The sequence below is a fragment of the Impatiens glandulifera genome, chromosome 1 (genome assembly GCF_907164915.1).
Source record: "Impatiens glandulifera chromosome 1, dImpGla2.1, whole genome shotgun sequence".
Taxonomy (NCBI): Eukaryota; Viridiplantae; Streptophyta; class Magnoliopsida; order Ericales; family Balsaminaceae; genus Impatiens; species Impatiens glandulifera.
Genome location: NC_061862.1, coordinates 57,868,115 through 57,893,627, shown reverse-complemented (window position 1 = coordinate 57,893,627; position 25,513 = coordinate 57,868,115). Strand labels below are relative to the sequence as shown.

The window sequence follows — 25,513 nt, the reverse complement described above, 5'->3', positions numbered from 1 at the left end:
AATACATTCAAATATGTTACACAGTTTTGAAAGTTATATATCTAGAAAAAATGCAGTTTAAAACACAAATACGTCAAAATAAACCATGCAAACTTATATCGTTATAAAATTTTTTTATATCTTCGATCAAATTTTTTCATTTTTTTCTGTGAATTGGAAAGAAATTATTTTTATTATATATTATTACAAAGAGAGTTAATATATAAATATATATTATATAATGATAAATAAACGATGAAAGATAATTTTTTCAATTTTTCTAGTAAGAATTTTTTAGAGTTGAGAATAGAGAATATTTATATATATAAATATTTTATTGAAAAAGAAAATGAGGTGAGAGAATATTATTTAAATATATATTTATATTATATTAATAAATAAATTATGAGGAAATTTTTTCTTAATATAAATATTTATTTTTATTATAAATAATTTTATGGATTTATTATTAAAAGAGATTGAATATTTATATTAGTAATATACGGACATAGATACGGTGAATTTGAATTTCTCTCTCATCTCTTGTTTTTTTCTTTTATTATATTTATTTTTTATTTATTAATATTTTTTTTTAATTTTAAATCATAATCTCTAAATTATATGACTTAAACTCTAAATCATATTTTTTAAATCTTAAATAATAAACTCTAAACCTTATATCATATACCATAAATTTTAAACTTAATACATTAAACTCAAAATCCTAAATCATAAATTATAAATCATATACATATATCTTAAACTTTAAACTAATTATATAAATATATATTTATATATAAAAATTAATAATATTTATTATTAGTAAATATTAATAATAAAAGAAAAAATATATGTTTATATAATGAAATTCAAATTAAGAAAAATTAAAAAAAAATAAAAAATAATTAATTAAGAAGAGGGAGGAAGAAGTAATTCAAATTCTATATACACATTCTTGTTATCTAAATAATTTAAAATTATATATATATACACACAATTTTAAAATATATTTATTAATTTATATTTTACAAATTTTAATAATTAATAAAAAAAATATTATAATAATATACATGAACTTATATAATTCTGAAAATTATTTATCATAATTTCAAATATATATATATATATATTTAAAATTAACTTAATTTGTTTTTATAAATAAAATAATATTTGAAATACAATCTCTGTCCCTAAATGGCTGGGCTGAAAAGCTGCCTTACTTAACGTTAAATTAAAAAAAATACTTTATTTATATTTTAAAAATATATAATTATTATAAACCCATTTTAATATAAATAAATAAATAAATAGAATAGCAATATGACATAATAGGAAAGAAAGAAAGAAAAATATATATTAAAAATAAGTATTATTACGAATGAAAGGTTAAAGAGTCCATTTTTAATAATAGATGTATTTTTATAAACTTTTGATAATTCATTTTTATTGAGTCGATAATACAAATATATATGTTTAAATAAAAAAAAATCAAGTTAAATTTTATCATGAACTTGCGCAATATAATAACGTGAGTATATTAAAAACAAATTTAATAAAATTATTCCAAATAAATAAATTAAAATTGCACATTCAATATTTATATAAAATAGTGTAACCATAGATATCATGAACATAAGTTAACATAATTTTATGAGTAAGCAAAATCTCTAATATTAACAAATATTGTAAAAAGTAAAACTCCAATTTAAAGATTTTTTTTCAATTTTTTTTTTCTGACTTTTCCTAACGAGCACGTCCTCAACGACCCTATAAATATCTCTGAACTTATTGATTTAACCACCTATAAACATGTTTAATTCATTAAACATAGTAATCTATATATATATATAATGCTTAATTTTTAAAGTGTCCTGACCGGATCAAAAGCTGTGGTTAATTTGGATATATGTGAGAGTAATGGATACTTGAGTCGGATTGTGGATTGACCCTTTCATAAACTTAAAACGGTTAAAAATAAAATTAAAAAGGCTATAGATATGGTTCGAACTTACAACCTAACAAAATAAGTACAACATTTTAACCAACTAGGCTAATAACACTTTATATTTTAAATTTAACCCAAAATTTGATAAACGCGTGACATTTTAACAATATAAATTCAACTTTTTAACTAATATATTTATATATATATATATATAATGATGCTTAAATTTTAAAGTGTCCGGATTGTCGGGTCGAGAGCTGTGGTTAATTTGGATATATGTGAGAGTAAATGGATACTTGGGTCGGATTGTGGATTGACCCGCCCATAAACTTAAAACGGTTAAAAATAAAATTAAAAATGCTATAGGTATGGTTCGAACTTGCAACATAACAAAACAAGTACAACCTTTTAACCAACTAGGATAATAACACTTTATATTTTAAATTCAACCCAAAATTTGATAAACGCGTGACATTTTAACAATATAAGTTCAACTTTTTAACTAACTAATCTATATATATAATGATGCTTAATTTTTAAAGTGTCCGGATTGCTGGGTCGAGAGCTGTGATTAATTTGGATATATGTGAGAGTAAATGAATATTTGGGTCGGATTGTGGATTGACCCGCCCATAAACTTAAAACGGTTAAAAATAAAATTAAAAATGTTATAGGTATGGTTCAAATTTGCAACCTAACAAATCAAGTATAACATTTTAACCAACTAGGCTAATAACACTTTATATTTTAAATTCAACCCAAAATTTGATAAACGCGTGACATTTTAACAATATAAGTTCAACTTTTTAACTAACTAATCTATATATATAATGATGCTTAATTTTTAAAGTGTCCGGATTGCCGGATCGAGAGCTGTGGTTAATTTGGATATATGTGAGAGTAAATTGATACTTGGGTCGGATTGTGGGTTGACCCGCCCATAAACTTAAAACGGTTAAAAATAAAAATAAAAATGTTATAGGTATGGTTCGAATTTGCAACCTAACAAAACAAGTACAAACTTTTAACCAACTAGGATAATAACACTTTATATTTTAAATTCAACCCAAAATTTGATAAACGCGTGACATTTTAACAATATAAGTTCAACTTTTTAACTAACTAATCTATATATATATAATGATGCTTAATTTTTAAAGTGTCCGGATTGTTAGGTCGAGAGTTGTGGTTAATTTGGATATATGTGAGAGTGAATGGATATTTGGGTCGGATTGTGGGTTGACCCGCCCATAAACTTAAAACGGTTAAAAATTAAATTAAAAATAGTATAGGTATGGTTCAAACTTGCAACCTAACAAATCAAATACAACATTTTAACCAACTAGGCTAATAACACTTTATATTTTAAATTCAACCCAAATTTTGATAAACTCGTGTCATTTTAACAATATAAGTTCAACTTTTTAATTAACTAATCTATATATATATATATAATGATGCTTAATTTTTAAAGTTTTCGGATTGCCGGGTCGAGAGCTGTGGTTAATTTGGATATATGTGAAAATAAATGGATACTTGAGTCGGATTGTGGGTTGACCCGCCCATAAAATTTTTACCGTAATATTTTTTCACGGTTTTTTATATTATTATTCGTGCAAATGCACGGGATACATGCTAGTTGTATATAAGACAATAATTTTTTTTGGCAAATTACATTTTCGACAATTTGAGTTTGAATTAAGTCTATCCCATACAAATTTAATCGTGAGTAATATACATGAAATTTATTTTTCTTCATCTAAAAATTAAAAATATATTAAACATACAATTTTATTTTTTTTCCATAAATGCCTCTTCATTTATTTTATAGAATACAATAAAATCTTGACTCTAATGATTAAACATTTCACCAATTCAGATCTCTTTATATATGACAATAGAGAGAACAAGATAGGAAAAACATTATCATTCTGTTGCATTAGGTTAGCATTTAGTTTTTTTTTAAAATATGTTGTATGATTTTAGTTTTTAATTTTATTTGAAAAATATAGCTAATATTAAGTTTATATATCATGTCTTCATAATATTTGTTTATTTAATATAGAAACCTCCGTTTAGTTAGAGTTACACTATCCTAAATAAATATAGGATATTAGTGTTATCAATAAACTTTAGTTGATGTTTGGTCAATTTTTTTTTGTATAAACAGTTAGGGTAAGGGGTACAATTTATACCTCAAACTAGGTATAATTTTGTAACAAGTATGACCAAGTACAAACTTTTGTAATTTTTTATTTCCTTTTTTAAATGTTAAAATTTTGTAGATTTTTTTTCATTATCAATCTTTCAATTTTTTTTCTTTCTTCAAATATTTGGACCATCCTTCTAATTTTTAACCTAATTTCTTAAGACAAGTTATTTTTCTCGTTTTCTTCATCTAAACTGTGGTGGGTGCGGTGGAGGGAGTTACCCTCTTGGTCATCTTTAACTCAATTTAAGAGGTAAACAAAATCTATGAAGTTTTCCCTCTTTTACCAATATTATTTAATGTGATTGATTTATTTAGGGAGTCTTTAATCAAGTTAAAGAAAAGAGACCAATGATTTGTTTTCTTGTGACCTCTTTTCAGTTTAAGTTTAAACTTGATAATTTAATAATTGATAAATAATATTTTAAAAAAATCATATATATATATATAAATAATTTATATAATTATATAGTATTATTATATATTTAAAAATATATATATATATATTTAAAAATATATATATATATGATGATTAATTTTTTTTTTATTAATTTTAATATAATTAATAATAAAAAAATAAAATAAAATAAATATTAAAATAATTTATATAAATACAAGGATAAAATAGTCTTTTAATCTTTTTATTATTTAAATGTACCAACAACCAAACACAAAATTATAAAACCTATATAATTTATACTCTTTTATTCTTCAACCTAACATTAATAATCTATATAATTTATAATCAGGGGGACGGCCTGTGGTAAGTCCGGCAAGTTCTCGGGCTAGGACAGCTCACTCCCCAGGGCAGCCCATTTAATATAATATATAATTTATATATAGATAAATATATAAGATATATAGATAAATATATGATTTTTAAACCTATTATATTTTAGCATAGTGGTCCAAGATACAAACTTAAAATTTTGTTTAAGTTAGGAGTTCAAATCCCAAAAAAAACAATATCTTTTTGCTTAAAAAAACAATATTTTTTTAATCAATTTTTATTACTAAATCTAGGGCAACAATAACAAAAATGAACTATTTTTTATCGGTTATTGGGACTAGGGAATCCCAAAACTTGGAGCCGGCACTGTTTATAATCTTAATACCCTATACAAATTATATCCCTTACAATTTCAAAGATAAATAATTTAGATGACAAAATTAAAAGATTTACCTAATGATCTAGAAATATCTTTTACAATATATAATACAACAAGTTTAAATATACACCACACAAACTTTTTTTTATTGATTGAAACCCTAGTCTAAATCCCTATTGAACTATGATGATACTTCAATCTACCTATACGTGATATCTAGTTTTCTTAAAGATCATCGACAATCAGTTTGTGTATTTAATCATTGAATACGAGAACAGGCGAACTTGATCAGTGTTATGGGCCTGCGGCTTCAAAACTTGTTTGCAAACTAGGGTCTTAAATATAATGTATAACACAAAAAATTATTACAATAGAAAGGGTATAGATCTATTTATGAGGTATTATGCTTGAATGTTAATAGGAAAAGCAATACTTGGACATATCAATTCAGTATTTAAAATGATTTATTTATTAAACACTAAACATTTTATATCAACTTCATAGTTGAATACTCTTATCCCTTGAATAGTCTTAACTGAGTTAAATAATAATTTAAAGTAACCTAATACAAAGCTATTGAAGTAACTACAATACTACAGCCATTAGTCACACAAAGCACAGGTTGGGCTTCACATTTATTCTATGTAGTTACAAAAATTTGAGAAACTTGGTATATTTTGAACATCCTTCTTGATTTGTTTATAAATATTACGATGCAACCGCCTTATTAAAATATTGTCCTCGGGGAGGGGAAACAAGTGTCGAGAGTGATCTTCAAAAAAATAACGTACATGAAAATTCTCCAACTTGGTCCGATTTGGAAAGTTTGCCTAAAGAAACCCCAATTGAACCCATATAACAAAATTGATCACACTAAGGAAAACACACAATTCAACCAGGGAACATATCAGCGAATAGTGAGGGGAATCAACTAATAATCTAAAATTGAAGGAAATGAAATTTAAGAACTCTCTACCCTTTCTAATTATATGTTACTCTTTACAAAATTGTCTGTTGAAGCCCTAAATATTAAAATCATACATTGCTTCCAACTAAAAGAAAGTTGTTTTATCTTCTCAGAGATGTTGGAAAGTTTTTTTTTTCATCCATCTAGCTACATTCGAAGAACTAGTAGTACAATACAAGAACAAAAATAAATAATACCTGAGCTCAAGTGATTAGTCCTCAAACATACCCTCATCTGACATTGCTGAAGACTCTGTACCGTTAACTAATGGTTCAGCATACATGCTATTTACTTCAGGATCGTCCAAAATGCTGAAATCGAAATCCTCCTCATCGTCATCATCATCATCCTCGCCACTTTCTTCTTTTTCATAATCTACGATTTCGGGTTCTTTTCCTTTATTCTTGGCTTGCCTTTCCATTTGCTGCTTGATGGCTTCTTCGTATGACATCTCGTACCAAACAGTGCCCTTCCCTACAATTGATTTGTTGTGGGCATCCGTCATTCGCTCTTGCTTGCTCTTTTCTGAGTTCTTGGGTTCCCCCCAGTAGTCATAACGGTACAAGGGGTTTGAAGGATCATACTCATCTCCAAAGTAACTAGCACCTAAAAACTTCCCTGGCTCGACCAATGGAAGACCAAGCGCCTGACGGCTGTTAATGGGTAAAAAAATTATTATGATCCAAGAGATAATCACAAACCAGAAAATGAAATATCTATACGAAATGAAACACAAATAATTATATTATAATCTGGATAGTGATCTAGAAAATAATTTGTATACAAACAAATGAAGCAACAAAAATTACAATAAATCTGGATAATTATCAAAAAAATAATCTGATCATCATTCAGAAAAAAAGAGGCAATTTTTCAATAAGATTGTGACAAAATTTCTAATTTCCAAATAGGCTCATGTGTAGAGATGACAAAAAAACATTGGCCAAGTGGGCATCGATCTGACCTAACAAGAATAAGTTGTTTTAAAATCTGTCGTCTCTTGCCAGGGTCGACTGTTTTTACAAAAACGCTAAGGTCCAGTAAAGGCCATGTAAGCCTATGAACAAAGACTTGGAAGCTGCTTCAATTATAATTCCATTGGGCAAGCCTAGTTTAAGTCTTGACAGTTTGACAGAGGACTCCATAATCCATTATTGCAATCAGATAATGATACTAGAAACAATATTCAGTAAATAATAGCTGGAAAAAAGTATACCAGCTAATATCTCTGAGTAGAGCCTCTCTTTCCTCTAATGACCGATGCCAATGGAGCAAGTCATATTCGTCCATTTCGTTGCAACGGTTCATACTTGTTACTTTATATTTCTCACCTCTAGCTTCTGCTTCTTTCCTTAGTTTGTTGTGTACCTGTATTATAACATTTTGTATAATTTCTTCAGTACCACAAATCAGAAAATAAAACTAAAAGCAAAAAAAGGATACAGCCTAATGAAACACATGGAGATCTATCCTTCAGTGGAAAAGAAAGAGCAATGTGATCATGATGACTATGGGAACAATAAGATCCAAACATCAAATGTAGATGATGAGCCTGAGTCATAGATGTGCAATGAATGGTACAAGGGTCAATGCTCAAATTCTCTTTTTTCTTATGAAGCTCAGCTGAAAAATTATCGGGCTGTTTAGGTATACCATTTTTCATGTTGATCATCATCCGAAAAAATCTGCATTTGTTATGTTATTCAAAAATCACAATCATCTAGAAAATAATTTGTATACCAAATGAAGCAACAAAAATTACACTAATAATTTTGGAACATGATCTAAAAAATAATCTGGATAATGATCCCAAAAAAATTACCAGCCAAAAAAAATCACTTTCAGTTTTACGTTTTGGCAATTTTCAATGGGATATTGACAAAGATTCTCAGAAAATACAGGTTTCAATAGGCTCAGCGTGGACTGAATACGAAGAGAAACTGTCCAACAGTCCAATTTCAGGAAGAGGGCATGACAATGCATTACAAATGAACCAAGAATAAATTGAAGCTAACGCAAAGAGACGAGGAACAGAAGAGAAAATCAGAATATAGAGTTTCTTGTGTTTAGTAGTATACTCTTAATTAATTAAAAGTCAGTTGATAACTTGCATTACCAGACCCCATCCAAGATCAGTTCTCTCAATAAATGGACTCAAAACAGTACATTCGTCTATTAGCTACAGATAACATATTTTATGCAACAGAGACAAAAGCAAGGAGCACCATCATTTCGGTGGGGACAGGCCAGTATTACTGATGTGCAAGAATAACTAACCGAAAAGAAAAGGCCACTTTTCCTACATTAACCAACATGGTCACAACTCACAAGCTGTCATTTGAATTACTAACCTGACGCTCAGCGAATGCAGACTCCAAGTCAAGTTCTTTAGCACTTATTCTCTGACATGAAGCAGAATTCATCTATCAACAACATATCAGCAATCAAAATAAGTGTTTCGATAAGCATGATGCTTACCACGCTCATCTTTGGTAGTAAAGCTTTTTTGTAGTAATCTGTAGAATATTCAACACTGTTTTCTTCATCAAAATCTTCGTCATCAGTATACTCAGACAACTTTTTGTCTTTATACACATCAGGTCTAGTCTCCATGTCATCCATAACCATTTGTTCAGCATTATGGATCATCCATAACTACATGATGATACGTAAAAGTGAGTTATAAGTAAAGAGTAAAAGAAAAAAAATAGCTTCAATTACAGCTACTGAGGAAAAAGAGGAAAATATGCATGCTCTCACCTTCCCTTTTGATTCTAGAATTTTCATAAGAAAGATTCACCCATCATATTACACTGAAGCATCTATTACAATCAATCAGACATTTAGTAGTTCAATGCAAAACTATTTGTAAACCATCTATATCTATCAATCATATACTTAAGTAGTTATGGAGCAAAACTATTTTTAGAATATCTATAAATACATAGAGAGAACTTACAAACTAACTTATACACTTAAGAGGAACCAACAAATAGGTACTCTGGTAGTTCTAACAGTAATGCAAGCCAGCACAGATTAGTCATTTTTAGCAGTAATCTGTATCAAGCACAATGGAAAATGACTTGGGATATTATCCAAGTATGTTGGATTTCTTGCAAAAATGTACAAAATGTATTATAAACCATGTATGCAAGAACATGTCTATTCATCCATTTACATAGGAAATCAATGGTTACACAAAGTAGAATAGGAAACATAGACTCAGATCACAAAATAGTTATTACAGAAAACTGGGGCATGAGGAATGCAATTCAAAAGCTTCAGGAGGGTTACCTTATCCACATAGGGGTGATTTGACAGTAATGATTCTTCTTCTACTTTGATTTCTGGATCTTTTATAGGTATAGGGGGTCTTCCACAATCACGCTACAAAAAGGATTCATGTGTCAGATCACAAGAAAAATTTATAATTATCTCCTAGGTAGAATCACTAGCAATATCATGCTATGCCATATCTAAACTAGATACACATTGAAGCTCCCAATTCTGAGAATATATAGAGATAAAAGTTATTTGACATTGCTATATCTGTCAAATAAGTGGGTGAAAATTGCAAGATTTCAATCGGATGCAAGTACATGCAACTGATAAACTTCTATTAGAAGTAAACGTTGCTTTCAATGTTATACTCTTCTATCATATTTAAGTTTCATATAGTTAAATGAAATTTCATCAAGTGAACAAGAGGTGTATATAAAATTTCCACTAAATTGACAAGGAAACTTACTCTCAACTCATCAGGATTAGTATCTTCATCACGATGAAAGATTGGTGAGTAATCAAATCTATTAAATCTGCAGGCATGCATGAGAACAGAAACAAAGTCAAGTTTAAAAAGCACAAATAAGTAGTCTCGAGCAAAAAGAGCCGAAGCAACTCCTAAATCCTATATTCGAAAAGAAAAAGAGAAAATAAATCAGGTTTTGGTAAGTCCATACAGAAGGTGATCTATATTAGGATCAATAAAGCGCATCTCAATGGGAAATCGGTACCGGTAAGGATCTCTTTTTGCCTGCAAAAGAAGAAAACGCTTAAATTGTTTACACTAGAGAAAAAAGGTAAAAAAAACATAAAATCTCAAGCAATCTACTTCTGGTTATCATTAAATTACAAGACAATTTTCTCAATAAATAAATTACAACACATCAGTCTACTCTTCTATTTTGGAAGAATACTAACACATCTAGAAACTATTACCAAACATCTTTTACTCTTAAAAGTAGCCTTACCCCCAACCCAACCCATATCACACTAAAAGTAATTAATGAAGTTCCTCCGGCCTCAAAATCAACCATTTAAAGTGTATCGACTTGTTTAATTCTGAACAAGTTGTGCATTTCTATATTTGGATCTAATTAATACCATCAGCGTTCAACTTGAAAAAAATAAATTAAACAATAGAATAGTTAATTGTTCGGAATGAGACTTCCTAGATATGAATGATTGTCTTGACATATGATAAAAACATGTAAATAGAACTGGATAACACAACAATACTAAAGTACAGATGGCCAGTGTTTAGCTTATAGTGGCCAGTTGTCTAGGATTATAATACACATATAGGATAATAGCATAAAAAATAGCATAATAAGAAAACATTAAAAAAAATAACTGTGCAGCATACTCACCACAATTTCAACTAGGACATGCATGCCAACTTTTATGTGATGGCGGATCCAATACCAGTCATTTCCTTTTATAGGGACCCACCTGAAATGCATTAAGATGTGAGTACTCAGAAGTTAAGATGAAGCAAGGGCCGTGTAGTTGTACTGGTTACTACCATTGAGCATATAACACAAACTCCTGCATAAAATGTGACAAAGAAATATGTTTCTGCCAATCATAGAGAGTATACAATTCATGCACTCTTGTAATTTTTGTAGGTTTAATAGTTACAAGATTGTGAAGCACTTACCCTTCATGAACACCTCCAATGTCCAAAAATGCACCTTGATGGAGATGTAAAGTAGTCACTTTACCAGCACAAATCTGTACCAGTAATTATCGGTGTCAAACTCATATTCATTGTTGTCAAATCCAACTGATCAGCAAGATTTTGGAGGAATCAAACATTGCAATCAGAGTAGAAGTTTTATCGGTCAAGCAATATATAATTTTTCTTTCTATTCTCGGGACTAAGTCCAGAGAAATCATTTAATCTTGCCCAATAACACAAAAGGTGGACAAGTTCAACAAATTGATGCAACCCCATTTTCGAAGTCTCCAAGACTCCAAGTGTTCTCAAGCAGTAGATTAGGAATATAGTCTATGTAGAATATCTTAAGACTGAGTCATAGATGAAGCATCAAAGTGAAATTATGATCTTTCTGGAAAGAGCAAATGCCCATGAATGTAGAAAAATAATCGGTACCCCCACTTTTATTATTTATTCTGAACAGACCTCTCTAAAATAAGAATATAAAATACATAATTAATCCTTCAATTATGGATTGATGTCTGCACAATTATCTTTACAAAACTGCAGCAATCATTCACATGATCACATCAGTGAAGTTAGGAAAAATAAAAAAGAGGGAATGACAGATTTATGGCACATATACCTTTGGAATAAAATACTGTTGGTTTCCTGACAAATACAGAATTGAAGGCATATTCTTCTTCTTTTTTGACTCCTTCTCTGATTCATTTTTCATATGCATGACCATTCTTCATTTTAAATATCAATTACATTCTATCAATTAACTTGCAGTATCCCCACAAATTTCTTCCAGTAATAATAGATCTTACTCTTACAAAGTCATAAACTGTGTACAAAATTGATATTAAACAACACAGAGTGCAAAGAAAACCAAGGCCTTGATTGATGTAGGTTATTTGGGATTATTTTCAAATCAACAATCTACTCATCACCCACATTATTCAAATCATGAACCAAAATACCCTATATTTTAAAATAAAAATATTCATTAAATATTTATACCCAGAATGTCTTTTTACTCCAATAACCCAAAATAACATGTTTTTCCATAACCTACATCAAACGGGGTTATTTAAAAATAACCATCTTAAACAAGGTCCAAGAAAGAAGTAATGTAAATATTCAACTAAAGATGGTCATGTTCAATTGATTCTACAATCTTCCAAAGCTTAATAATCTGGAAAAACAAAATTTATTGGCTTCCTAAACAATTTAACAAAATCAGTGAGTAATGTCACAAAAATTTGGTAACCAGACAAGCCATGATATGCTGGCCAAACTAATCTGGTAGACACGAATCCTACCTTTTAGGAGTTTGGTGATATAGAGGGAAGAACATCCTTAGAATAAAATCCTGTTTAGAACTAGTTTTAATGTATACCTATGAACTAGAAGAGCAAAATAATGGAAGCAAACTGTAGAAGGGAAATAGAAATGGCAATAATCTACCTGTCCTGGATAATAAAAGGGGAGCTCATACTGCAAGAAAAAAAATGACAATGCACAAAATCAGTTTTATAGGATCCTTAATAAAACTTTCACCTCAGTGCATTAGAGAAGAAATGATATTGTACCATCCCCTCTTTGTAGTCCTTGCCCCTTTTTCTCCTGCCTGGGTAATAATCTTGATCATGCTAAAGAGAAATTCCAATAGCAAACATTTGTTAGCTCAACACACAAGAACAAATTGCTTAATTGACTGTAAATAACCCAAACATTGTCTCTGGAATCCTACTTAAAGTTATCATTCGAAATATCTATTTATATTTGTGCTCCTCACAATGATTCAAAAGTATTCAAGCTAAATTTTGTGCTAGCTATAAAAATGCCATGGTTTACATTAACATTAGTTGGGTAAGAGAGATTTTTGAAAGAACATTATTATGTTATGAAAAAAATACCAAGCAAAAGGTATCAAGCTAATTGAATAGTGTAAACTGTAAAGGCTCCGCAACATATAAGAATGACACGGTTTGAAATCGAATGAAGTAGAGCTTAAAAGTATTATAAATCTGAAATTGTGTCTCTATGGAAAAATACCTCGTAGGATTCCTCCTCCAATCTGTCCTTGTTTGCTGCAACCCATTCATTATACTGTTTCAGGAAAACCTTATACCTCTCCAGAGACAAATCATCAGTATTTGTGTTGGACTCTTTCTCAACTGTCTCCAGATGAATCCTAGCTGGTAACAGCTTGTGTGCCCCTCGTATAAACTCTAGCTCCTCCCTATCCACTTCCCATCCCCGAGGAGGCCAGTCCCTTGGTGGCACATGACGAACCACCATTGGCCCACCATAAACAGTCTCCAAAGGCTCTGGAATCTCTCCCTTAATCTCGAACTGTTTTGCATAGTATTCATCTTCCGTCAACCCCATTTCCTCCATCTTCTTCTTTCGGTAGCTTGGCTTCAGCATCCTGGAAGCAATGAATGAACATACTATGATGTTATTACGACATATACATGCAATATTTAGACTTTGATAATTACGATTCTTAGTGGATTCATAAAAATACAAGATGGGTTATATATTATATGCCTGAAGGACTCAATTGACTCTGGATCTTGAAGTGCAACTTCTTCGCCTTCGTTGAGAGATTTCCTGGCGAAATCGGCCTCGGGGGTGAGGACTTCCTCCCATGGTGCCCAACCCCGTTCTATCCAGTTCCGGCGACGGGCTTCTTCCTCGGACTCTTTCTCCTTTGGGCCGAAATGCTCGATGAAGGACTCGTCAATAGGGAGCTCATCGGAGCTATAGGAGTTAACGATAAATTTCCGGGTGGAGAGACGGAAAGGAAGGATTTTTGGGAAGGAAATGTGGGGTTTGGAGGGTTTTACTAGTAGGGGTTTAGGGAAGGTGAAGAAAGGAGTAGGATTTTGAAGAGATTGCATTCTCAGCAGCGTCACCACTCTCTCTAGTGGGAGAAGAGAGTGAATGTCAATGGATAAAATCACTATACAAGTTTGTAAAGACTTCCCTCCTATTTATAATTTTTTTTTTAAAAATAAATTAAAAATTTTGTTTTACTAATAAAAAAATAGCGATAAATCAAATTCACATTTACAAATTTGAAATAGACAATACTCACATTTTTGTCGTCGTTATCATCATCATTTTCGTTTTCATCGTTTTCATGATTGACAATATCTATGGTCTGAAATGAGAGCTTCAATGGTTGGGACAATCTAGTGATAGTCTTACTCTTCTGATTCAATGTTGTTTTTGTTACTCATCAAAAAAGAGAAACATGATAACAAATTTAATAAGAAGATATTCATTTAACTTTTTTCTCATTAGTTCACTGATTTTATCCTCATTTTTCGGTCAACCAAAAGTATATTTATACATAGACATTTTATATTACTAATCTCGTAACCTCATTTTTGCACCAAATTATCTCAACAATATCAATATATTTTAATTTCACTTTTGACAAATCAACAATCTCATTTACGTGCGATGCACACGGATAAAAATATAAATAAAATAAATTTAATAAAAATTAATAATATGTATTTAATGTTTAAAATTCTTAATAAATCACGAATAATATATTAAAATAAAATAGAACATTTTCATTCTATATTTTATTCACTTCGGTACAACTTATTTTCTCACATATCTTATTATATATTTTTTCCGAATGAATCTCTCATCTCATGACCTTACACTTTCACTTTGGTCAATCAAATATTTTATTCATAATTTTTTTTAACATTTAACACTTTGACCTCACACTTTGGTCAATTAAATATTTGATTTATATTTTTTAACCACTTCCAATTGACAACGGCCTATTATCTTTTGAGAAACCATATCTCAATCACACTTGGTTAAATGTTGTACTTGTTTTGTTAGGTTGTAAGTTTGAAACATACATACAACATTTTTTATTTTATTTTTAACCGCTATAAGTTTATGAGTGAGTCAACCCACAATCCGACCCAAGTATTCATTTACTCTCACATATATATATATATCCAAATTAACCACAGCTCTCGACTCGACAATTCAGACACTTTGAAATTAAGCATCATTATATATTAGTTAGTTAAAAAGTTGAACTTATATTGTTAAAATGTTTCACGCTCATTAAATTTGGTGTTGAATTTAAAATATTAAGTCTTATTAAGTTACATGTTCGAAACACATATAACATTTTTAATTTTATTTTTACCCGTTTCAATTTATAAACGGGTCAACCCACGATCCAACTCAACTATTCATTTACTCTCACAGATATATCCAAATTAACCACAACTTTAGACTTAACAATTAGGACCCTTACAGTATTATTATTGAAGTTTTTTATTAAACAATTAAATCTCTCATTTATATACAAAGTCGGTCCCAAGTTTTGGAACGTGAATTTTGACAACTAAAAAGACGATTAAAAAGATAAGTTTTGGTGACATGAGAACTCATGACCAAATAATAATCTTATATTTTCATCGTAAACCATTTGGTTAAATCATTTATATCTTTTTTATTTTATTAAAAAGGCTGCCTGGGAGGCTTGCTAGGCTTACGACATGGTCGGCCTTATTTATATAGGAATTTCACTACTAACTACGATTAATAAAACTAATTTATTATTATTTTCTACCATCTCCTTAAAAAAAAAAAACTTAGTAAACTAGAATAAACTCAGTCTTGGCAAAAACAAAATGAAACATCAAACTACTCGATTCTCATGCCCCTATAGTCAATTCATTTTTAGCAAGCCAAATATAGCAATCTCTATTTTTTTCAAACTACTCAATATAGACAGTATTTTCTTCATCAACAATCAGCCTTCAACCTCTTTAGTCTTAAATTTTTTTAATAGGTCAATTTTAACATTTTCTTTGTCTCGACGAACCTCGTTCTTTATTTTTTCTTCTTTCATTGAAGCCATCATCTTCAAAAGAAGTTCATATAGCTTCTTTTTTTTTCTTTCTTTCTTTTGATTTGATAGTAATCTCATTTCTTTAGCCCATAAAGATTTCTGTCATTTTATTAGTAAGGAATGACTTCTCCCCCATTACTCCACAAAACTTAAATAAGGTGTATTGTTGTTTCTCTCTGCACCATAGTTTTGTTTCACAATGCGGCATGCAATTATTTTTTTATCACACGATGGACAAGTTGCACTTCGTGATGCAATGATATACATTTCATAGACATTCTGTTTAAACATTACAACATCACATTAATTTGCAGACCATTGATCTCATTAATGTGCTTGAGTATGATTTCTTTATTCCTTGTCAATCTTAGTACATGTTTAATTGAGTAAATCTTGCACTAATCCAACTTAAATTTGTCATTTATCCCAGAATGTATCATTTTCTCTACACAATTTCAAGCTTTTTTTTGCAAATCACATTGTTGAAATGAACTCTATAGAGTCTCACACTTCTTCCTCGTATTTATCTTCTATTTGGGCCATTTCCTCCACAATATGTTGCTTAGATTGTAGAAAGATGTAAACGAGTGAGCTCAAGAGGATTGAGGATTGAGTGTAGAAGTGTATTTATCTACCATTTGGGTCATTTCCTCCACGATATGTTGCTTAGATTGTAGAAAGATGTAAACGAGTGAGCTCAAGAGAATTGAGTGTCGAAATTTTATCCGAATAATCAATGATAACATAATCATCTGACTTGTTATCATCTAGAATAATATATTTGTAAGATAATATCATAATATAATATTGTGATAATATTTTACAAATATATTTAATAATATATTTCTCGTAACAAATATTTATTTTATTAATTAGAATATAACATTAATATTTTACAATTTCGTCTTTAACTTTAAGTTGTCTAAATATTTTTCATCTTCGAGAAGGTATGCTATCATATAATATAATATTTTTGTATGATATTTGTTGTGCTAATATCTTACAAATATATTATTCATATGATAACATTTTTTTTTCTCAAATTCAAGAAGTAAAAGATTTGGACAACTTGATGGTGTTGAAGACGAGATTTATGTTTTGTTTTTCAAGACTTATAAATTCGTGAGTGTTGAAATTCATCAACGACATAATAGAAGTGTGATTAATAAACAAGCGAAGAAGATCGAATCACACCGACATTGAATGCTAGAATGAAATAACAAATAGAAAGGTGCTTGATGTTACTTGTAAGTGTTCAAATGTATTAACGTCATGATGACTTTGCTGATTAAATAAACTAGATAACAAAGTAAAATCACATGAGCATAAACTGCTGGAATAAACAATACCCAAAAATAAATAAATTCAAGACTATGATAGTTGAGAAAAAAAAAAACGTTAACACAGAAATAATGATATAATATTATCAGAAAAATATAATAATACATTTATCAGATCCTTCATTTATGACTAGAGTACTTATTGATTGAGCCAAAGAAGACTATAGAGTTGGTTTGCTTGAAACAAAAAATGATACTTAGATTATAGAGAATATTGTATTAAATAATATATATAATTGCATAATTAAGTCTAATACATAAATATAGGTTAACTAAGAAGAATTTGCATCTATTTTAAAAACGTATTAAATTAAAATTAGTTGAATTAATTTTTTATATAAAAAATTATAATAACATTTTTTTTAATTACGATTGACTTAAAATTGTCGCGTCATATTGGCACATCATCATACTACCATGTAGCACCGGTCGTCGAAAAGTTGGGTGGAGGTAACTGTTACACCATTTTCAAAGTTGATCGGATTAAACAATCAAAAAACAGAGATGAGCGGAAGATATTGACCTTATAGGGTATGACGAATAAAAGGTGTGAAGAAGAAAAATATGAAAATTTTAAAAATACAATTCAATGTAGTGAAACTATTATTCACTAGCAAAAAGTTCGTTTAACACATATATTAATTAAAAAAATATGTAAAAAAATGAAAAAAAAAAATTACATTTTTTGTTTTTTTCCGTCTTAATAAATTATCGTGTTCGTCGTACGACCACTAAATGCTTGTAGTTGTCCACGCTAATTAAATCTACCATTCAAATGGATTCCTTTGTGTTATTTTTTGAGATTCTAATATCATTAGATATTATAATAGTTACTCTAAGTTATAAACATAAAAATAATATAAGATGAAATAATAAGTGGAATGAATATCGATAATTGGACAATTATTACTACATTTTTTTAAGGTTGTAAGGATTGTAATTAGACACAACACGAGAAATAAGAAGTTTTAATTTCTCAAAATTTATGACTATAAATATCAATTAAAAGTCCTACAATTTGAGACTATAAATATCAAACAAAACTCTTATTCATAGTGTCGATTCAATCAAAATTTATCCAAATTAAATTACATAGATCAATAAATACGATTGAAATCATCATCCATCTGATAAGAATTTAGTGGTTTTACACATTCAAACAATAAAATTGATGTTCAAAATTTCTCTTTTTATGTTCTTGTAGATAATTTCATTTTAAATGAAATAGATGAAAAAGTAGTAAGAAATGAAAAATATAATATCAAAAGGCTAAGAGTTTAGTAACCTTCTCAATAAACATCTTATTATTTCAATTTTAAATCACCAAAATATAGAATAGTAACAAGAAAATAAATAAATTTATTACCAAATGAAAAGAAAATACAAATATAAATACTAAAATAAAGTAGATATTGAACATCCAGCAATATAACATTAAAGTTAAAACATGACAAAAAAAAATAATAATAATAAAGTTAATAATAATAATAATATAAAGTATCAATTGTTTATGAATTTATTTGTACCACCTAAATAATTTGTCTAAAATTTTGTAAAATGAAACTCATTTTTTTTGTTGGTGTTGAAATTCTTATAATTCAATTTCGACAATATTTACATTAATTAGTTATGAATTATGGCTGAAATAAACTGAAGGGGTTGGTTTTGTTTGATGTTAATTATTTGGATAAATTATTAATATATATGAATGGAATGTTATAATAATGGTCTAGCGATGACGATGACGTCAGCTGCGATTCTAAAGGCAATTGTTTGGCTAAAGGAGTTGTGAAGGGGATAGAGAACTGGTTATTTGATGCATGGTTATCTGATGCGGATTCAACCTTTGTTGGTCCAAAATTGTATGGCATTGGTGGGTTGCCGCGTTTTGAGTTGTATGAGACGGATTTTGGATGGAGCCGGCCGGTGAAGGTGGAGATGGTTTCCATTGACACTGTTGAAGTTTTCTCTCCTCTGTGATGCTAGAGATGACCAAGGCAGGATTGCTTTTAATAAATATAAGATTGAAGTCAATCTTTCGGCTTGAGGATATTGGTAATATTTAATAATTTAATCCTCCAACTTATTATTGTAGTTTATGGATTTTGTGTTATCCTAAATAAATTTTGTATAAGAAACTTCTTTTCTGTTTTTTATTTTGGCTCTTTGTTTAATGGAAATATATATATATATATATATATATATATATATATATATATATATATATGAATTAGGTTGTACTTTTTCAATTTTTTGAGTTCAAATAAATTGTTTTTTTTTTTATCTATTTTAATGTCTTTTTTAGGTTTTTAAAACGTGTTTATATATTAAATAAATTTTATTAAGGAAAAATATCAACTTTAAAAGTTGTTGAACATGTATTTTTTTCAATATTATTAATAAATAAATTATTTATTATTATTGTTTAATATTTTATTGTCTTAATTAGATTGTTAAAAATACAAACAAATTTGGAGATCCTCGAATGACAATTTATTAGGACGAAAAGGACAAAAGATTTAATTTCTATTTTTTATTTTACATTCTCTAATTTCGTTTAGTGAAAGTTGTTTTTTATTAATATATAATTCAACCTGTCTTCTTTTTTCGATAATATATGATATCTTAAACTATTGTCTTTCAATTTTTATATATGGTCATTTAAAATTATAAAATGATTCATATTAAATAATCTATTTTAACTTAATTTTTTTTATTTTGTTTTCAATAGTTTAAATTAATAATAGAATTAGTTGTTTTTCATAATTAATTTTATATAAATATTCCCCACTATTTATATTATATATATATATGAATATATAATTTATATGACTATTAATTAAAAAAAACGCCACTAAATTTATATTAAAAAAATCATTATTTAATATTAAAAAAATAAAATCAAAAAAATAAATAAATAAATATTGCAAATTTATGTTTATATGTATATAAAAATATTTGATTCATAAAAGTTTGTTCTATAATTTTTTTTCATATATATACCTATAATATTAGGTATTTACTTATACGAAGAAATAATTACTCATAACTAATTTCTTTTTTTATGTTTTCCGAATTATATCTTACATAACATATATTCTTATTCAAATTTTTGAGCAATATTTTCATTTTGAAAATCTTTTTATTTATATACTGAATACTAATTATTTTAATAATTTAGATTGGTTAATACAAGTGATTTTTTGTTACGATAAATGGATGAAACAATAGCAAGTTCAATGGCTGCTTCGGCGGCTGCAATAACTATAATAAAAATGGAGAAAATGGATCATTTTAATTGATAAAAAAAAATCAGAAAATGTTACAAAATTTATATTAACTGCATTTAATATAAGTTCAAGACACATAACTATGTTTGTGATTGCACCTATTAAGGCTACTAAAAGAATTATTGAAATAAATTCAAATGGAAGAAAAAAATCTGTTGATAAATGAATACCAATTTGTTGACTATTACTTATATCTAGAATAATAGTAATTAGAGAAAAAAAAATACTTAGTATAAATTATCGAAGTAATTCCATTTCCAACCGTCCAAAGGTATTGTTTTCATTAATTAGTTATAAATTAGAATGAAACTAAATAATTTATTTTATGGATGTGAGGTTATAATAATATTTATTATCCGTAAAATATATTTTTTAATTGACGACTATAAAAAAAAAATCAGAAAATGTTACAAAATTTATATTAACTGCATTTAATATAAGTTCAAGACACGTGAGGGCTCTAACTATGTTTGTGATTGCACCTATTAAGGCTACTAAAAGAATTATTGAAATAAGTTCAAATAGAAGAAAAAAATCCGTTGATAAATGAATACCAATTTGTTGACTATTACTTATCAAATATTGCTCTAGAGTCTAGTTTGATCTTGTAGTCCAAATAATGCTATACCATGACGTATCTAGAATAATAGTAATTAGAAAATATCGTCACGCACTTACAAGTGTTACAAGTGAAGAAGAAAGAGAATTACGTACAACACTTGAAATATATGCGTGAGATGACACATTTGCTGCTGAAAAAATCGAGATCCAACTCAAAGAAGAAGAATGATCAAGTGGAGACGCAGGAACCTGAACAGCCAATTGATATGGAGGTTGACCATGCTGCTGTTGATGTTTCTGTTACTACATCGAGCTTGGAAAATTTGGAATTTTTTTTTTTTTTTTTTGTAGAATACGCCTCTCAATTAGTAACAGGAAAAATGAAAGAGGAGATAGACAATGCATTAAGAGAGGTACAAGTGATGGAGGCAGAGACTTACTTGCAACATGTGGAGTATATGCTTGAGATGACAACTCTGGGTGCTGGAAGAATTGAGATCCAACACTAAGTAAGTAATAGATAACATGATGATGGTTTTTTTAGTTCAATGTTATCTTTATGTAATGTTTTGCATTTAAGTATAGTAGGTTGTTTTTGGAACTCTTTATCATTCTTATGTTAAAGTAAAAGCTCAAGAAGCATAGTAGATTGTTATCTTTATGTAGTGTTTTGCATTTAAGTATAGTAGGTTGTTTTTGGAACTCTTTTATCATTCTTATGTTATCCTTCACACGAAACTAACAAATGATAAGTAAAAGCTCGAGAAGCAAATAACTATGAATTTGAATTATCAAAAGAAAGATGATGAACTCAATCTAGTATTTACATAAGTGAAAATGGGGTCAATCAAAATCGAGAAACATACCTATCAGATTTGTCAAATCCAAATCTAGCACCAAAATAGTATGCAATCGACAACAACCATGCATCACTATGAGCCGATACTAAAGATAGCCAATCATTCTCTTGCATTCCATCTCTAACAAAGTTAATACCCAACACAGGTTCGGGAAGCTCTGGTGGCACCTCTTCAGCTGGTAAATTCACTTCCCATTGCTCATTAGGAAGTCCATAAAGACAAAGATTTTCCTTATCTTCCATCCATCATAATTTCAAGTTCATCTCATGTTAACATCAACATAATTTCAAATACTTAACACTAAACATGTGATCACAATCAATAGGTCGTAAAACCCCTCTCAATTCACTTCACACTGCTCATTAGGAAGTCCATAAAGACAAAGATTTTCCTTCTCTGCAATCCATCATAATTTCAAGTTCATCTCATGTGACATCAACATAATTTCAAATACTTAACAGTAAACATGTAAATCACAATCAATAGATGGTAAAACCCCTCCCAGTCTGTTTGCTAGACATTTGGCTACATTCTAAAAAGCAAGATCGTGTTTCTACTTTCTAGTAATATTCAAATCTATTGATAAAATAGATTTGAACTGTTTCAAGAACAATGAACAAGAGAGGAATAATTTGAACCATATCAATCATAAGATCAAATAGTCTCCTCCATCTGTACCCTCAATTTGCACATATTAAACCAAATAAGTCAAATAAACTGATGATTATCTTATCATCATCATATATTCTATTAAAAGTTGTCCCCACTATCATCCACTTCACAGTGACATGTCTTTCACAGATGCATATAACTTTCAATAGAATAAATATATATATATATATAACAACAAAATTGAAAAGAATATATGCATAAATTTGAAGTTCTGAGATATTCAGATAGCTGAATTTCAATTCGATTGACGGTTAGGTTAAACATAAATCTACCAAAAAAGCGAATTAAACAAATGTTGTTGAAAGGAACAAACCAGGGTTACACAGACAGACAGACATACGGACAAATTCTTCAACATCTGCATCAAACGGAGAAAATGTAAAATTAAACCAAGAAACAACCAGTGGTGGATAGTCGATCGACATCTTGAATCAATTAATAACAGTTTTAAACGATAGAGAAGATAAGAAAGAGAGGAGACACAATTACCGGCGGTGAGAGCTTTAATCAGACCGGCTCTTCGTCCTTTGTAGTCTACGAAAACGTCTTCTACTACTGTTCGGGAGTTTACCGGCGTACTCCCTCCCATCTCTGAAAATCGGCGATATAGAGAGAGAAAGAGAGATTACAAGGAAATCTTTGTTGGGTATTGAATCGAACAGATGGTTTGATCCATCCTTCGGTGACGAGCCAACCACCGAGATTGACCGCTCGAATTTCCAAGCCGTGAGCTGCTGAAGAGATGAGAGTATACATAATAACGTTGGTTTGCGAAAGGTTGGTTTCTTATCCAGAAATAATGGTTTCTTGTTCCGAAATAATGGTTTTGGACCCGAAAGGTGGTTTTTTAACATTTTGTTATAAAATCGAAAAGAATTGAAGACTAGAAAAACAAATATGATTGAAATTTAGAAAATACAACATTGTACTACTTATTTAAATACAACTTATACCTTTTCGGAGATTTTCTTTTATAATTTCTAAATATTTCCAAAAAATATGGTTTAAATTTTTGTTTAAATTTGAACATGATAATTCAACATTTTAATAAAAAATTATAAAACAATAAAAATGTGAAATATGTAACTTACATTTGTTATGGCTAGACCACAGTCCCACTTTGTATCGCCCAAATAAGTTTGAATACGTCTCATACAGTATATTGCGCAATCTGTTGTATTTGAACTATCTTGTCAAGCTAATTTCAAAACTTTGAACGGGAATTTAGCCATTTTGGTTGCGATGTTGAAGTCGATAATTTTGAAGAACTTCACAAAGTTTTCTATCATCTACGTTTCTAAAAGATAGATGTCTTATTTACTTTGGAGTTCTTGGAGATCTTGGAATCTTGCATGGCGATGTACCTGAACCACCAGCCTGAAAAGAAGAGTAGTATGAACCCTAGACCACCATAAACCTAAATGAAGTGAAGATATACGAAGGAAGACCTACCATTTTAACCTTATAGTTGGGACTAAATAATTTAAATATTGAATGTTTAATAGTAAATAATTAAAGAAAAATACTTGATTGGTTTTAATATTGTTTTAGGTTAAATTGTAATATAAATATATTTAAACAATAATATATGTATTTTCAACCACATTCGTTAAGATCAAATTTTAGAACCAAATTTAAACAATAAAAATATTAGTTATTTATTGACTTTAATATCAAAGTTTGGGTTAAAATTGATTGAAAAAATTAATTGAGGACCAATATTAATTTAAAGTAATATTATGAGGAAAAAAACATTTTAGGTTTTTGACAAAAAAAAAAAAATATTTATTTTATGTTGATCTGAAGTCAAATTTAATATATTTGAAATAAATAAAAAATGAAAATAATATTAAAAAAATGGAAGAAAAAGTAAAAGCTTAACTTTCTTAGAGTGTTAATTCATAAGTAATAAATATTTAAATTTTTTTATAAAGACAGTATTAAATTTGACGAAGAGAGTTGTAAATATAATATTTAAGATTTTATCAGTTTAAATTTGGTCAATATAATCAGTGTATGTTAATATCAATTTAAGGAATCACTATTAACAATTAGTTCATATTGCCATAAATTATTTTGTCCACTAAATTTAGTATAAAATATAATTTTGCTTCATAAATTTTTGAACTTTGAATTTATATATATATATATATATATGACTTTAGCGGAAAAAAATTAGATTGAAACATAGTTTAAACAAAAGTAAGACTATCTAAAAAAATTAAATAGTGTAGATTTATTATCATTTATATTTTAATTTATATGTTCAGTTTTATTTTAAAAAAAATATTTGCATTGAGATTATTTTCCAAAAAGTTTATTTGGTGATAAGGCATGTCTATAAAGATTACTGATATTATCATTAATTAAAAACAAATTAATTATATATAGTTCAATATTTACTTAATCTTGGACAGATTAAGTAAATCTGTAAAAAATATTTTTATTTAATATTTTTTATCTCTTATAGAAGTCTTGTTTGGTTGACAATAGTGTTTATATCTTTGTATTTATTAATATCCCAATGTGCCTTAAATAAAGGTGATGATGACTTCTAAGTACATATATATAATATTTTATTGTTTATAATTTGTAAAGAAAATAAAAATAATAATTGGAGTGTTAAATTTTATTGGGTTTAAAAATTCAGAGTTGTGATGGTTTCTCTTAATTTTATCTTAAATATTTATTAACTTAATTATTAATTAATTACATAACTAATTAATAACA

At 28.4% G+C, this 25,513-nt stretch overlaps 2 protein-coding genes across 3 annotated transcripts; both read right to left on the bottom strand.

Annotated features, from left to right (window-relative positions):
* Positions 1-6,199: 6,199 nt before the first annotated feature.
* LOC124913032 (protein PLASTID TRANSCRIPTIONALLY ACTIVE 10) lies at positions 6,200-14,117 on the bottom strand. Its single transcript, XM_047453661.1, has 13 exons — positions 13,711-14,117; positions 13,213-13,588; positions 12,747-12,806; positions 12,622-12,651; positions 11,149-11,222; positions 10,859-10,940; positions 10,169-10,242; positions 9,958-10,024; positions 9,504-9,596; positions 8,688-8,864; positions 8,561-8,611; positions 7,426-7,577; positions 6,200-6,862 (listed from the first exon to the last, which is right to left on the bottom strand). The coding sequence occupies exons 1-13, from the start codon at positions 14,061-14,063 to the stop codon at positions 6,421-6,423; spliced, it is 2,031 nt and encodes a 676-aa protein (XP_047309617.1). The 5' UTR covers positions 14,064-14,117; the 3' UTR covers positions 6,200-6,420.
* A 7,208-nt stretch (positions 14,118-21,325) lies between these two features.
* LOC124921904 (PHD finger protein ALFIN-LIKE 9-like) lies at positions 21,326-23,626 on the bottom strand. Of its 2 annotated transcripts, none has more exons than XM_047462604.1 (5): positions 23,273-23,626; positions 23,097-23,141; positions 22,118-22,346; positions 21,692-21,734; positions 21,326-21,564 (listed from the first exon to the last, which is right to left on the bottom strand). In XM_047462604.1, the coding sequence occupies exons 1-5, from the start codon at positions 23,370-23,372 to the stop codon at positions 21,481-21,483; spliced, it is 501 nt and encodes a 166-aa protein (XP_047318560.1). In that variant the 5' UTR covers positions 23,373-23,626; the 3' UTR covers positions 21,326-21,480. The 2 variants fall into 2 exon arrangements, with proteins under 2 accessions (XP_047318560.1, XP_047318561.1); XM_047462605.1 differs by having other exon boundaries at positions 22,118-22,286.
* Between the last annotated feature and the right edge of the window lie 1,887 nt (positions 23,627-25,513).